Here is a 14,857-nt window from a genome sequence, read left to right on the forward strand (position 1 = left end):
CCTCCCTTCCCCTTCCCTCTCCTCCCCTCCCTCCTTCCCTTCCCCTCCCCTCCCCTCCCCTCCCTTCCTTTCTCCTCCCTTGTCCTCCCCTCCCTTCTGCCTTTTCTCCTCTCCTCTCCCTATTCCCTTCCTTGTCTTCCCCCTCTCTGACTCATTCATTCCCAAAGGCAGGGTCTTTGTTTTTCTCACTGATGGATCCCCAACTCCTTAGAACCATGGCCACAGTAGGTGCACACTAAGTCACTGTTGAATGACTATTTACTGAGCACCTATTCTGTGCCGGGCCCTCTCTTAGGGGCCGGAGATGTAACCATGAACAAGATGGACATAGTCCCTGCCCTTCCTGAAGGAGTAGACCAAGAAACAAGACAGACAAAGAAAGCCACTAAAGCTTCTCTGATAAGGCCTCTGCGGAGAATGATTTAAGGAGGCCTGCTTTGGACAGAGCAGTGAAGAAATAGTTCTCAGGGTGCCTGGCTGGCTGGGTCGGTGGAGCATGTGACTCTTGATCTCGGGGGGTCATGAGTTCAAGCCCCACGTTGGGTGTAGAGCTTACATTAAAAAGAAAAGAAATACTTCTCTAGCGAAGTGAAGACCATTTCTAGCAAAGTGAATGGCAGGTGTGAATTTGGCTGTGCTCCTGGCCTGTCTGGGCCACAGAGAAGAACCCTGAGGTGAATTTATATGCAAAGCATCAAATTCAAGCCTGAGATCTTTGTGCTGTTCCGCGTGTACTGTCCACGAGGGGGCAGAATTGCACACGTTCTGTTGGCGCCTGCCCTTGTGTCCTCAGTGTGGGTCCATCGGCCACAGGGCCATCTGAGGATAGACTTGTAGGTGTGGGAGGCATAAATCCGACTTTGTAGGCAGATACGGTCACAGAGGTAGGGGCTGCCTACGGTGCGTTTCAGCGGCCGGCTCTTTCTGGCAAGCCCGAGGCTTGAGCCCCCTAGCTGTGATCCCACCCTCCCTGCTTTCCACAGAACAACCCTCCGGGTGTGCTGGCCCTGCTGGACGAGGAGTGCTGGTTCCCTAAAGCCACAGACAAGTCCTTCGTGGAGAAGCTGTGCACGGAGCAGGGCAACCACCCCAAGTTTCAGAAGCCCAAGCAGCTCAAGGACAAAACAGAGTTCTCCATCATCCACTATGCCGGGAAGGTACCAGCCATGGGCCCCAGGGCTCTCCCTGTCCCCGGGGACCAGGCGGGGTGTCAGAGTGGGAGTAGTTAGGGAATGGCAGAGCCCAAAGGCATCTGGTGTAAATCAATCCAAGCGAGTCCTATGTATGATTTGTCTGAGTGTCTGTAAGAGGTATATGTCCTAAGACATAATTGTATATCTATTCTAATCTCTGTAACCTATTCCAACCAAGGTAGACAGGTAATTCTTTCTTGCGTAGACTCTGAATCCTTCCCGCTACAACTTAAACCCAACAGGAAGGGCCAGCTGGGATGGGATGGCCAATAAACACACCTTCACACCCTTCCAACAAAAGTCTCCCTTATCACAGCCTTGAGTTTCCTATCACATGCCTGTGCTGTCCAGGGAAATAGATGATGGTTGTTTTCCTGCCCCTCCTCCCCCTGCTCCTCCGCGTCGTCCTCGTCCTCCCCCGCCTCCCCCTCCGCCTCCTCCTCCTCCTCCTTCTCCTCTTCCTCCTCCTCCTCCTTTTTCTTCTTCCCCTCCTTCTCCTTCTCCTCCTCCTTCTTCTCCTTCTCCTCCTTCTTCTTCTTCCTCCACTTCCCCTCTGCCTCTTTCTCCTCCTCTCCCTCCCTCCCTACTTCTCTCTTCCTCCTCCTCCTTCATAATGATGATCATCATCTGATAGCTGTAAATATATAGGACCTTCGCCCATGGCTCCTGAGGGTCCTGGATAGTGTAGAAAAGACACAGCTTAGGGGCGCCTGGGTGGCGCAGTCGGTTGAGCGTCCGACTTCAGCCAGGTCACGATCTCGCGGTCCGTGAGTTCGAGCCCCGCGTCGGGCTCTGGGCTGATGGCTCAGAGCCTGGAGCCTGCTTCGGATTCTGTGTCTCCCTCTCTCTCTCTGCCCCTCCCCCGTTCATGCTCTGTCTCTCTCTGTCCCAAAAATAAATAAACGTTGAAAAAAAAATTAAAAAAAAAAAAAGACACATCTTAGTCTGGCTTGCAGAATCTGAGTATTTTATTCTCTCTCCCCTACCCGCCCCCAACTGCCGCATACAAACAGGCAATGCCCTATACCAGGGGTTGGCAAACCACGGCCCATGTGCCAAATCTGGCCCACAGCCCGTTTTTGTAAATAAAGTCTTACTGGCACACAGCCACGTCCATTAATTTACATAATGTCTCTGATGGCTTGTGACAGTATGTGACAAAGAAGTTGTGGCCTACAAAACTGAAAACATTTACTATCTGGGCCTTGGACCAAAAACGCTTGCCAACTCCTACCTTATATTCAAGGGAGTGTACGTTCCCTTAAGCACCTAGAGTAACACTTTTCTTTTCCCTACTTTCCAAGTGATAGTTTTTAGTCCCCTCTCCCATCAGGCCTGGCTATCATCATCATAACCCACGTCCCGTAATAACCCACCAGAGTTATTTTACAAGTTCTTTCCATTTCATAGTCACAATAATAGCATCAAGAGTTGGGCCACTGTCAGTGTTCAAGTTAGGAGTTTAAAAAGCTCTATGTATCCTTTTTCTTTATATCCGTATATCAGAATCTCCAAGTTACCCAAACTACATTCATCACAGATGGGAAATAAGATCCTCAAATGTAATTTAATTGTTGCCCGGTCTTCTCCACATGAGAGAAGATCTTTGGGTGTGAGGGAGAGTGTTTGCCATCCCCCAAAGCCCTACACCTTTAGGAGGTCACAGCCGTCCTTCCGGGCTCTGGAGAAAGGAGGCTGCCAGAAACTTGCTAAGAGAAGGCAAGGATAGCTCGGCAATGGCTACTGTTGGCTGATGCCCCACCATGCGCAGGGCCCTTTAACATACTGATCTATCAGTCTCTCCATTGGTGTTTGCGGATTCCCATCATGGCGGCTCTAATGCCATTTCCGCTCTGACCTGGGAGGATCCGGGAGGGAAACAGGAGGCCGTGGGCCCTGCCCTTAGTTTGTAACTGAAGCAGAAACACCTGACCAGTGGTGGGATCCTTGGCAGGTGGACTACAATGCCAGTGCCTGGCTGACCAAGAACATGGACCCGCTGAATGACAACGTGACTTCCCTCCTCAATGCCTCCTCGGACAAGTTTGTGGCCGACCTGTGGAAGGACGGTGAGGCCCTGCCTACTGGCGCTGGAGGACTGGATGCCAAGTCCTCTACCTCCTTGCAGTTACCCCTGGCCTGTTCCCACGCCTCCTCCCAGGATGGGTGGGCCTGTGTGGGGTGGGGAGAGGGCAGTGTGGGCGGGTGTCGGGGATGACTTGTTGACACATTGAGCCACTTCCTGAGTGGTGACCCCTGACCCCTCAATCCCACACCTGGACCCCAGGGGGAAGGTCTTAAATCAAGGCACAGGCTGTAATAGAGGAAACGGTAGTGCAGGGGTCATGGCGAGTTCCCATCTGGAGCCACAAAGACAGTCTTGTCTCTGCCCTGCACTAGCTGTGTGATCTTGGACAAGTCTCTTGACATCACTAAGCTTTAGCGTCCTCTTTAGTAAAACCCGGAAGATGACAATAGTTCCCAGCTCTCCTAGGATTATTGCGAGGGTAGAATTAGACCAGAGGCTCAAGCTTGAGCATGTATTAGGACCTCCAGGGCGACGTGTCAAAACTCAGACTGCTGGGCCGTACCCGGGAGGTTCTGACTCAGCAAGTCTAGGTGGGGCCTGGGAATTTGCATTGCTAACACATTCCTAGGTTCTACTGCTGATGCTCTGGGCACCACACTTTGGTTGCCTCTGAGAACCAGTGAAGAGATAATCCATGTGAAGGGCTGAGCACCTGCCACACCCATAGGAAAGGCTTAGTACATGCCAGCTGCTGTGATGACTGTTAGGGGCAGTGGGCTTTTCTTCTTTTGTTCCTGGACCTTGGTGCCCACAGCAAATTCTGTCCTTGGCACAGAGCCTGTGGGTGTTGGGCTTATAGGACCAGCCACCCTTGATTTTAGTGTGGTAGAGAATTCTGCACATGGGGGTCTGCTGTGCCAAATGTCTCCTGAATGCTCACCATGTACCAGGCCCTGGGATGGGGTAATGGCATCTCCCCCTGGGATTCCTGACCAACCCAGCAAGGTCCTTCTCTCAAGGAGCCCAAAGTCTTGCAGGAGACAAGACTTGATTACATGGAGCCTGAGTACAAGGAACAGAAATGGGGCATCTTAATGCCAATGGAGTTGAACTGAACCACCATCAACCAACTGAATATAACTGTCTTCTATAGACGGCTTCATCCAACAATGGACGAATACACATTCTTCTCAAGCTTACATGGAATGGCCACCAAGATAGACCACATTCGGGGCCGTAAAACACACCTTAATGAATCTGAAAGAATAGAAAGCATACAGTGTCTGCTCTTAGACCACCATAGACTCAAACCAGAAATCAGTAAGAGAAAGGTAGCTGGAAAATCCCTGTGTCCATGGAGATTAGACAAGACACTTCTAAGTAACAGGTGACTCAGAGAAGAAATTTCTTGTTGTGTGTTATTTATCAAGAGAGATTTAAAAATGCTTTGAACTAAATAAAAATGAAAACACAACTTAGCAAAATTCATGGGGTGCAGCATGAGCAGCGCTTTAAGGGCAATTCATAGCAATGCCAGTGGTTTGAGCTTGGCATGCGCGGGACCCACTGGGCTGGTGAAGTCTCTCCTTCTGTTCTGAAAGAAAAAGAACCTTCTGGTGGTTGCAATAACACCACCACATATTCTTTGTTGAGCATTTGTAAATGTTCCAGATTCCTACCTTGGAATACTTACTACATCTTCTGCCCAGAATATTATTTTTATGGATATTTACCGGATCACTCACTCACTTCTTTTAGGCCTTTGCTCAAATAACTTATCAGAGAGATCACGCCCATCACTCTCTTTCCCCCTTTATGCTGCTTTATCTTTCTAAGCATGCCTCACCACTTAGAATATTGCTTGTATACATAACATTTATCCTTCTCTTTCCATTAGAATATGTGTAGAGTATGGGCTGGGGTGTGTGTGTGTAGAGACACAGGGTCTTTGTTCATGGCTATATCCACGGGGCCTGGCACATAATAGGCTCTCAAAAAACATTTGTTGGTAGATGAAGGACTGAAGGCAGGCAGGAGGGGTAAATGCTCTCCATGCCTTATTCACTTACTCCTGCCCTGTAAAGTAGATGCTGTTACTACCCCCATTTTGTAGAAGGAGAAACTGAGGCACAAAATGGCCCCAGGCCAAGACCATGGCATGAGCAGGATTTATTCCCGGGTCTCTGTGACAACATCAGAGAGAATTTGGGCTTTCAGGGGCTTTCAGGATTTCCCAACTAGACAATACACAGAAAGCAATCCTCTGCACACCTCCCTTTACCTATTGCCAGAGGAAAGGTGTTGGCTAGCAAAGGAAAGAAGGGGGTGGTGCTCCCCAGGAGGGAGCAGAGGACTTGGGGTCTCCACACTCTGGTCTTCTGGCCTGTTGTGGGGGGTTGAGGGCTCCTGGGTGGGCCAGAGGCTGACACCAACATTAATGTGCCCCACAGTGGACCGCATTGTGGGCCTGGACCAGATGGCCAAGATGACCGAGAGCTCACTGCCCAGCGCCTCCAAGACCAAGAAGGGCATGTTCCGCACGGTGGGGCAGCTGTACAAAGAGCAGCTGGGGAAGCTGATGACCACGTTGCGCAACACCACACCCAACTTTGTGCGCTGCATCATCCCCAACCACGAGAAGAGGGTGAGGCCCCCTGCCCGGCTCCTTGGGTGGGCAGAAGGTCCTCCCTGGGGCTAGCGTCCGGCAGCTTTGGGAAAGGGAGAAGCAGACCCGGGTAAAGGGGCAGGAAGAAAGCTTCCCTCCATACCCCAAGGGCTCCGTCTGACATGGGAGGCAGGTTGTCTGAATTTGGTACCCATTCCGCATCCTGGAGACAAAGGAAAGCAAGGGAACAGAAGGGGCTTTCAGCCCTGGAGTTGCTGGCCAGGGCATCAGGTCCCTCACGCGTTCGTTATTCCAGTCAATATTTACTGAGCTGCACCTGTGTCAGATGCTGGGGATACGGTGCTGGATGAACTGCAGTCCCTGCCTGCAGGTTCGCATCGTGATCTAGTGCAGGGGTGCTCGGCTGGGGCGGTCGTGTCCCCCAGGGGACGTTTGGCCATGTCTGAAGACACTGTTGGTTGTCATAACTGGGAGGGAGCTGCTGTTTGCATCCAGTGCATAGAAGCCAGGGAGGGATGCTGTTAAACACCCTGTGGTGCACCGGGCGGCCCTCATGGATGGAAAAGCAGAGACCAGTCCAGCCCCGGGTGCCAGTGGTGCTGATGTTATGCGAGATCCAGTGGGAGAGAGAGACAAATGAGCTGCTCTCACAGTGTAACATGGTAAATTATGAGAACAACGTGTAGCTGGGCTTCCACTCCAGCCTCAGGGCTCGGAGAAACCTGCCTCCGGAAGGAGGAGGGATCCCCTTGGTGAGGTGGGGCAGGCATCCTAGGTAGAGGGACCGGCAGAAGCAAAGATGTGAGTTGAGAAACGAAGGGTCTAGGTAGGGAAACACTAGGTAGGTCGTTGTTTCATGCGGACGTGTGATGGTGTGAGGCCGGGATTGGGGAGAGACAGGGCTGAATCACTTGGCAGGGGCTGGTCCTTGTGGGTTGCCCCGGGCTTGGCCTTCCTTCCAGAGGATGCCACCGGGGGCTTTTGAAAGCAGGGGTATGTCATGACCTGACTGACGTTAGAGAAGGGGTATGAGAGGTTGCAGGGGGGAGGCAAGACAACAGTGGGAAGCAGGCGGGGTGCTCTGGGGGTGAGCGGATGGCAGTGGAGAGAAGCGGGTCCGTTGGGAGTTCTTTGGGAGGTCGCTGCTGTAGAACTGAGGAAGGAGAGGTGACGAGGAGGAAGCCGCAGTGTCCAGCCACATGATGCTGGTGTCACCAAGAACCAGAGAGACCTCTTGTGGGCCTGATGAGGTGGGACCCCAGGCCTGAGATTTGGGGCTTGCTGCTCCCGGAGTCCCGGCCCCAGGGGTCCACTGGCCTCCCTGTCCTCACAGTCGGGCAAGCTGGACGCCTTTCTGGTGCTGGAGCAGCTGCGGTGCAACGGGGTGTTGGAAGGCATCCGCATCTGCCGTCAGGGCTTCCCCAACAGGATCGTCTTCCAGGAGTTTCGCCAGCGGTGAGCCCGCCGGGCAGGCACGGGGTGGGGTGCGGGTGCAGGGGCCGTGTGAGCCAGGCCGGGGGGAGGGGAGGCGTTGGGTCAGTGACACCCGCCCTGTGTCTCCAGCTACGAGATCCTGGCTGCCAACGCCATTCCCAAAGGCTTCATGGACGGGAAGCAGGCCTGCATTCTCATGGTGAGCCCTGCCCCCAGCCCCTCCCCAGAAGTCCGACGGCAAACCTCCCGGCCCCTGGTGGCGTCGCCAGGAGCTCGTGGGGGGCGGGACCCTCCTTAACATGCCTCACGTAGGCCCCGTGTCCCAGCCGAGAATAGGAACACCTGTCCCCCTTTCTTCCTCCAGATCAAAGCCCTGGAACTCGACCCCAACTTGTACAGAATCGGGCAGAGCAAAATCTTCTTCCGAACGGGGGTCCTGGCCCATCTGGAAGAGGAACGAGACTTGAAGATCACCGACGTCATCATGGCTTTCCAGGCCATGTGTCGCGGCTACCTGGCCAGAAAGTAAGGACCCCCATGCTGTATCGCCTCCTGGCAAACAGCCCAGACGCGCACACTCCCAGAGGCTCTCGGGCCTCGTGTCCTGCTTCCCTGCTTCTACGAGACGGTGTAGTTTCGGAGGCATCCGTGACTGACTGGCTGCTTTTGGTGGCAGAGACAGAAATGGTGCGGCTTTAGAGACACGCACTAGTCACAAGGGCAGGCGGGGAAGGGGGTAAGATCGTGGCCTTGGAGTTTTAGATGTGGCTCCCCACTTACTTGCTGGTGAACCTTGGGCAAGTTACTCTCTCTCTCTCTCTCTCTCTCTCTCTGAGGCTCAGGTCTCTCCACTGGAGAATGAGGATACTCCCACCTGCCCCATGGGGTTGTCAGTGAGGAGTCCATGAAGTGTGGCATGAAGAGAGCTGAGAGCAGGGCCTGGTTATCGTGTGAGAAGTGTGAGAATGTGGTAAAGAATCTGAGGAAAGAGTGTCGGGCTGCATCCGTAGCCCCATGTCCGAAAGGGGTTCATAAGGCAGAGTCTTGGACGATTGTGAAGCCTGGGGTCTGCGTGAGGGCTGAGGTTCCTCAAGGAAACTCACATCCCAAAGAGGACGACAACAGGGCTGGCAGACTGGCTCTCTATCCAGGGCGTGTGTTACCACGACGTACAGACCACGCTCTTATCGGCAGAGCCCTGATAGTGTTGGGCTGCGTCATTGCCGAGTGGATCCAAGACAGGCAAGGCCAGAAGTGGGGAGCTTGCAGTCCAGGGACAGACCTCTGTTGTTGAATTTCATAACTAAATTCTCTGATGCCGCTCCTCCCAGCCTCACTAGGTAGAGAGTTCACCCGTGTTTCAAGATGGCGGCCGAGCAGGGGAAAGAGGAAGGAGCTCTCTGTGCTGTGGTTTCACAGACCCAGCAGCCCTTAAACAGGAAGAGCGCTGGTTCGGTGTCAGATTTGAGATTTCCAAAATGCACCCGAAGGAGAGAAGAGGTCTGTCAGACACTCAGCTTTGGGGAAGACACGGGACGGTTGGAGATGTGTAGGAATGGCCTTCCTTGGTGTAGTTTGGACCACCGTCCCGAGTCCAGGCTATTTTGTGAGCTGGGGTTTTCCTGGCCCATGAAGGAGCAAGGCTCTGGCCTCCAGATTAGTTAAATGGTCTGTGCCCAGACAACGTGCGTGTGCTGATGCTCGGAGCTTCCCGAAGAATCTGAGTGGGAGAGGGGCGCCTGGGCGGCTCAGTCGGTGGAGCATCCGACTTGGGCTCAGGTCATAACCTCACTGTTCGTGGGTTCAAGCCCCACATCAGGCTCTCTGCTATTAGTGCAGAGCCTACTTTGATCCTCTCTGCCCCTCTCTCTCTGCCCCTTGCCCACTCAGACTCTCTCAAAAATGAATAAACATATACATATATAAAGAATATATATATATATATATATATATATATATATAAAGAACCTGAGCTGGAGAGAATGGGGGGGATGTCCCCACACGAGTCACAAAACCACATGCCCAGCAGATGCGTCTTGCTTTCAGGATGCTGCGGGACAGGACCCCGTGGACAACACGGGGAGGCGGGTGCCGGGCCCCCCAGGGCTCCTCACGACGTCCCCTTCCGTCTCCCCAGGGCCTTTGCCAAGCGGCAGCAACAGCTGACAGCCATGAAGGTGATTCAGAGGAACTGCGCGGCCTACCTCAAGCTGAGGAATTGGCAGTGGTGGAGGCTCTTCACCAAAGTGAGTGCTCCGCTCCCCGCCCCCCCGCCCCACTCTGGGGACGCTCAGCCTGGGCTGTCCCCTCCAGATGCTCCCGAAGCGGGGCTGTTGACCTTGAATGACCTTGGCTGTGATCCAGAGCATTTCCATCACCGCAGGGACCCCCTCGCGTGGCTCATTTATGGCCACACCCACTTCCCCGCCATTGTCCCGTCAGCGCTCATCCGTTTTCCGTTACCGTGATGTGGCCATTTCTAGAACGTTACATAAATGGAGCCCTCCGGTATGTCATCGTGGGGACTGGCTTTTTCACAAAGCACCCTCCCCTGGAGATCCTTCCAGGTTGTTGGGGTATCCACTGTGTGCTCCTCTGGGGACAAAACTTGTTCTTGCCGGGTCACTAGCTGTCACAAACGGTTGTGCCAAGTGGTGACAGACAGTGTGTGACAGACACAGCCTCCTCTTACGTGCCCTTGAGTGAGAAAATTGGCACAAAGCTTTTTCGTCGAGCAATATTGATCGAGCTCCCGTTGTGTTCCAGGCATGTGCGAGGTGTTGGGGGTACCGCAGGGGGGAAGAGACATCATGGGCTCTGGTCTCATGAATGTTCTAGTTGAGTGGGCGAGCAGACAGGGAGCAGATAAACACGGAAATAAATACCTAAAGGTGAAGTGGGATAAGTGGAGGGAAGGAGCCAAAGTCTACACAACGGGATTCCCTGGGGCCAGGTGAGGGCTTGAACACAAGGAGTCAGGAGTCAGCCTAGGGAAGAACAGGAAGGGGAAGCTTCTTCTTGGAAAGGTTCATCTTCATTGACCTGACTTCTGAAACACTGTCCTAAGGAAGCCATCTGAAATAAAACCAGAAATTCAGGGTATTTGTTATGGCCTTGTTAAAATAGCAAAATGTCAGGGCACCCGGGTGGCGCTGTTGGTTAAGCGTCCTATTCTTGCTTTCAGCTCATGTCATAATCTCACAGTTTTGTGGGTTCGAGTCCCACATCAGGCTCTGTGCTGAGAGTGAAGGGCCTGCTTGGGATTCTCTCTCTCTCTCTCTGTCTCTGCCCCTCCCCCACTCATGCTGTCTCTGTCTCTCTCAAAATAAATAAATAAATTTTAAAAAGAAACTTTAAAATAGCAAAATGCCAGTGTCCAGCCCCAGCAGACTCATTAATTCAATAGAATATTTTTAACTCTTAAAAATGATGGCTGTCTAAAAACCCTCGACAAAGTAGGGTTGGAGGGAACATACCTCAATATAATGAAGGCCTTATATGAAAAACCCTCCGTGAACATCATACTTGATGGAGAAAACCTGAGAGCTTTCCCCTAAGGTCAGGAATGATACAAGGATGTCCTCTCTCACCACTTTTTTTTTTAGTGTTTATTTTTGAGAGAGAGAGAGACAGAGCTCCCGTGGGGGAGGGGCAGAGAGAGAGAGGGACACAGAATCCCAAGCAGGCTCCAGGCTCTGAGCTATCAGCACAGAGCCCAATGCAGGGCTTAAACTCACCAACTGTGAGATTGTGACCTGAACCAAAGTCAGATACTCAACAGACTGAGCCACCCAGGCGCCCTCCCACTTTTTTTTTTTTTTTAATGTTTCTTTACGTATTTTTGAGGGAGAAAAAGAGAGTGCACATGAGCAAGGGAGCGGCAGAAAGGGAGGGAGACACAGAATCCCAAGCTGGCTCCACACTGTCAATGCAGAGCCCAACGTGGGGCTCGAAACCACAAACCGTGAGATCATGACCTGAGCCCATATCAAGAGTTGCACACTTAATTGACTAAGCTACCCAGGTGCCCCTCACCACTTGTGTTCGACAAAAATGACAGCTATCAGAAAAGAAAGTTGTCAAGATGATAGAAGGGCATGGGGTAATAATAATAATAATAACCACCTTACAGTTTAAAGTAATGGAAGCAGCATATAAAATTGGGCAGCATGATCTAGGGTGTATTTGGTAAAAGGCTGGCGGGAAGTGCCGATAACGCCCGTAACGACCTTGATGGGGGGGTAGGATGTGGGAGATTTTTTTTCTTTTTTCTCATTTTCCCCTCGGAAGGAAACATGTTGGTTTGTCCGCAGTAACGTTCTCTGGGCAGGGACTGCATGGGAGAAGGGGAGACTTTTTCCTTGACGCTCGGTGCCTTTCTCGGTTGCCCTAGTTGATGGTTTCCCAGCCTCGGCACCGTGGGTGTCCGGGGATGGACCGTCTTGTGTTCTGGCGGTCGTCCCCGTGCGTTCTAGAACATGCGGCGGCGTCCCAGATCTCTGCGCGCTAGTTGTCGCCGGGGTCCCCGGGAGTTCCCGGGGGTCCCCCCCGGGGGGGGTGCAGGCCGGGGTACGCCCGCCCCTGGTGGCGGAGCGCGATCTCGGTCGCGACGGGAGCCCGTCCCTCGTGTGCTGAGCGCAGCTCACGCGTGCCCGCGTGCGCGCAGGTGAAGCCGCTGCTGCAGGTGACGCGGCAGGAGGAGGAGATGCAGGCCAAGGAGGACGAGCTGCAGAAGACCAAGGAGCTGCAGAAGAAGGCGGAGAGCGAGCTCAAGGAGCTGGAGCAGAGGCACACGCAGGTAGCGGGCAGGGCGCGTCTGGGGCTGCGGGCGGCCGGCCGGGCGCGCCCCCACGGGGCTCAGCCGCCGCCTGCCTTCTCCCCGCGGGCAGCTGGCCGAGGAGAAGAGCCTGCTCCAGGAGCAGCTGCAGGCCGAGACGGAGCTGTACGCCGAGGCCGAGGAGATGCGGGTGCGCCTGGCGGCTAAGAAGCAGGAGCTGGAGGAGATCCTGCACGAGATGGAGGCCCGCCTGGAGGAGGAGGAAGACCGGGGCCAACAGCTGCAGGCCGAGAAGAAGAAGATGGCCCAGCAGATGCTGGTAAGGCCCCGTGGGGGCCGCCCGCGGCGGGGGGGCCAAATCGCTTGGCCCTCACCGCAGGGTCCCGCGTGTCCCCGTTGGCCAGGTGTGGGGACCGGGGGTTGGAGAGGAATGGCCGTCTGCCCGAGGCCACATGGCCAGGGTGGGGACTTGAAGGCAGGCCCCCCCACTCTCTTCCGCCCGGCACTCCGCCCATGAAAACCTTCTCAGGCACAACCCCACGTGAGGGGCAGGCGCATCAGTTAGCCATCGCTGCGGGAGGAAGCCCCCCAGAACTTAGCAGCCGTTGTGTCACAGGGTCAGGGGTCTACGAGCGGCCCGGCCGGGAGGTTCTGGCTCAGGGTCTGTCACGAGGCTGCACTTGGGACGGGAGCCCAGGGCTGGAGAACCCCCCCACCCCCTCCATCCATGAGGCTCACTCCGTGGCTGTCAGCAGGAGGCTTCCGTCCCTCACCTGGGGGCTGCTCCCTGGGGCTGCCGGAGGGTCCTCACTGCAGAGCAGCTGGCTCCCCTGCAAGGAGGGGTGCATCCGGAGAGGGAAGCGGAGAGGAGAGCACAGTGCCTCGTAGAGCCTAATGTCGGGCGTTACACTCCACGGCTTCTTCCCGATTTTATCTGTTGGAACCACTTTGCTAAGTCCGGCCCACGCTGAAGGGGAGAGGACCAAAGAATTTGTGGACATAGTTTGAAACGGCCACGGTATCTACTGTTCCCGTTTGACGGACGGGGAAAACTGAGGCCCCGTGAAGCCAAGTGGTTTCCCAAAACTTGTATTTCCAGTAAAAGGAGACCGCAGAGCACAGGGGCGAGGAGGCCCAGCCTCTGGGTGGGTCAGTCCCCAGAGCTCTGAGGAAGGGACTCTAGGGTGAGCGAGGCTGTGATTTTTTTTCCCCTTCCCCCACCAAGGACCTGGAGGAGCAGCTGGAGGAGGAGGAAGCTGCGAGGCAGAAGTTACAGCTCGAGAAGGTCACAGCCGAGGCCAAGATCAAGAAACTGGAGGACGATATTCTGGTCATGGATGATCAGAACAACAAGCTGTCCAAAGTGAGTGGGGCCAGCGTCTGCGTTAACACGGCAGGCTCCGCGGGGCCGAGGGCTCCGGATACTTGCCCCTTCGGGCCAAATACAAGACGCCGGAGGCCACGCAGAGGGCTCTGGCTTTGGCAGCGGGAGGCGGCCTCCTGACTGCCATCCAGATACCGGCGGGCCATGGACGGGGTCCCCAGTGGTCCCACCAGCACCGGGTCTCAGAAACTCCATGCCAGTGGAGCCCCCCTGGGTGTGCAAAGGCAGCCACGTGTGCCTGACTCTTGGGGGCCTCTCCCTCATTCTCATGGACTGCTTCCAGTCCGTAATAGGGTGACCGGTTGTCCTGCTTCGTCTGGGACTGAGGGCTTTCTGGGATGGGGACTTGCAGTGCCCAAAAGTCCCCATGTAAACTGCAGTGTGCAGGCCCCCCCTAGGCAATAACCACTCCCCAGCCCCACCGAGTTTGGGCTCCCTTTAGTTCTTTGAGCTAGATGTCAGCTGGCCACCTGCCATGAGCCAGGCCCTGTTTTGGGCGCAGGGCCTATATGGTGAAGGAGGGCGCTGCCCTGGCAGGGCTCATACTCTAGTGAGGCAGAAAATAGATAATCATACACCTAACCATTAATGACCATCACAGTCAGGCTTCTGAAGGAGGTTCATCATATTGTAAAAATAAGCACTGAGGGATGGAAACCAGGCATTCAGGGAAGGCTTCCTGGAGGAAGCGGCATCAAAGTGGGAACCTGACAGATGAAGAGAGGCTGGAAGGGGAGTGGAGGAACAGCTCAACAGATAGTCCTATCTGTGCATAGTCCCTGTGGCAGAGAACAGCTGACATGTGCTCATAAGGGAAGAGGGCACGCCTGCCCGGAACATGAAGTAGGAGGGGCAGAGGTCCCACGAGATGAGAAGTGACTGGGTTATAGGGAATTACTGTTAAGGAACTTCTCTTTATCATTTTAAACCTCGACGTGGCACTTGGTAGTCATGGGGGGTTCCCTGCCAACTGTTGACCTGGAAATTATTAAAAGTGAAAGGCCCGTCTTGCAGAAGAGAAACAAAAAAAGCCACCGATATTTCTCTTTCTTTTCCCAAAAAGGAGCGAAAACTCCTCGAAGAGAGGATTAGTGACTTAACCACAAATCTTGCAGAAGAGGAGGAAAAGGCCAAGAACCTTACCAAGCTAAAAAACAAGCACGAATCTATGATTTCAGAACTGGAAGGTAACCCAGCCACCCCCAACAGGGTTTCAAATGGACGTGGTAAAGCTGGGAAGATCAGAGAGCAGATCTGAGTGTGGCACGTTGTTTCAGGAGAGGTGCAACCCTCCCCAGGCTCCCGCGGCCAATACGCCAGTAATCGTCAAGGCGCTTTTCATCAGCACTGACTTTCTTGCTACAAGATAGCAGTCTGGGCCGTGACAGTTACCTGTAGGGCCGGGTGCGTGCGT

At 54.2% G+C, this 14,857-nt stretch overlaps 1 protein-coding gene across 1 annotated transcript in view; it reads left to right on the plus strand.

The window, feature by feature from the left end:
• The window catches only part of MYH11 (myosin heavy chain 11), a 127,721-nt gene that overhangs the window by 89,872 nt on the left and 22,992 nt on the right, over positions 1–14,857 (plus strand). The window contains exons 13-23 of the mRNA XM_040459627.1: positions 977–1,157; positions 3,148–3,262; positions 5,673–5,866; positions 7,182–7,303; positions 7,412–7,481; positions 7,647–7,807; positions 9,420–9,528; positions 11,949–12,080; positions 12,172–12,378; positions 13,285–13,422; positions 14,507–14,630. Of these exons, the coding sequence (XP_040315561.1) occupies positions 977–1,157; positions 3,148–3,262; positions 5,673–5,866; positions 7,182–7,303; positions 7,412–7,481; positions 7,647–7,807; positions 9,420–9,528; positions 11,949–12,080; positions 12,172–12,378; positions 13,285–13,422; positions 14,507–14,630 (1,553 nt within the window). The remainder of the gene's footprint in view (positions 1–976; positions 1,158–3,147; positions 3,263–5,672; positions 5,867–7,181; positions 7,304–7,411; positions 7,482–7,646; positions 7,808–9,419; positions 9,529–11,948; positions 12,081–12,171; positions 12,379–13,284; positions 13,423–14,506; positions 14,631–14,857) is intronic.

Source organism: Herpailurus yagouaroundi, unplaced genomic scaffold, assembly GCF_014898765.1.
Source record: "Herpailurus yagouaroundi ecotype Mexico unplaced genomic scaffold, PumYag 222, whole genome shotgun sequence".
Classification (NCBI taxonomy): domain Eukaryota; kingdom Metazoa; phylum Chordata; class Mammalia; order Carnivora; family Felidae; genus Herpailurus; species Herpailurus yagouaroundi.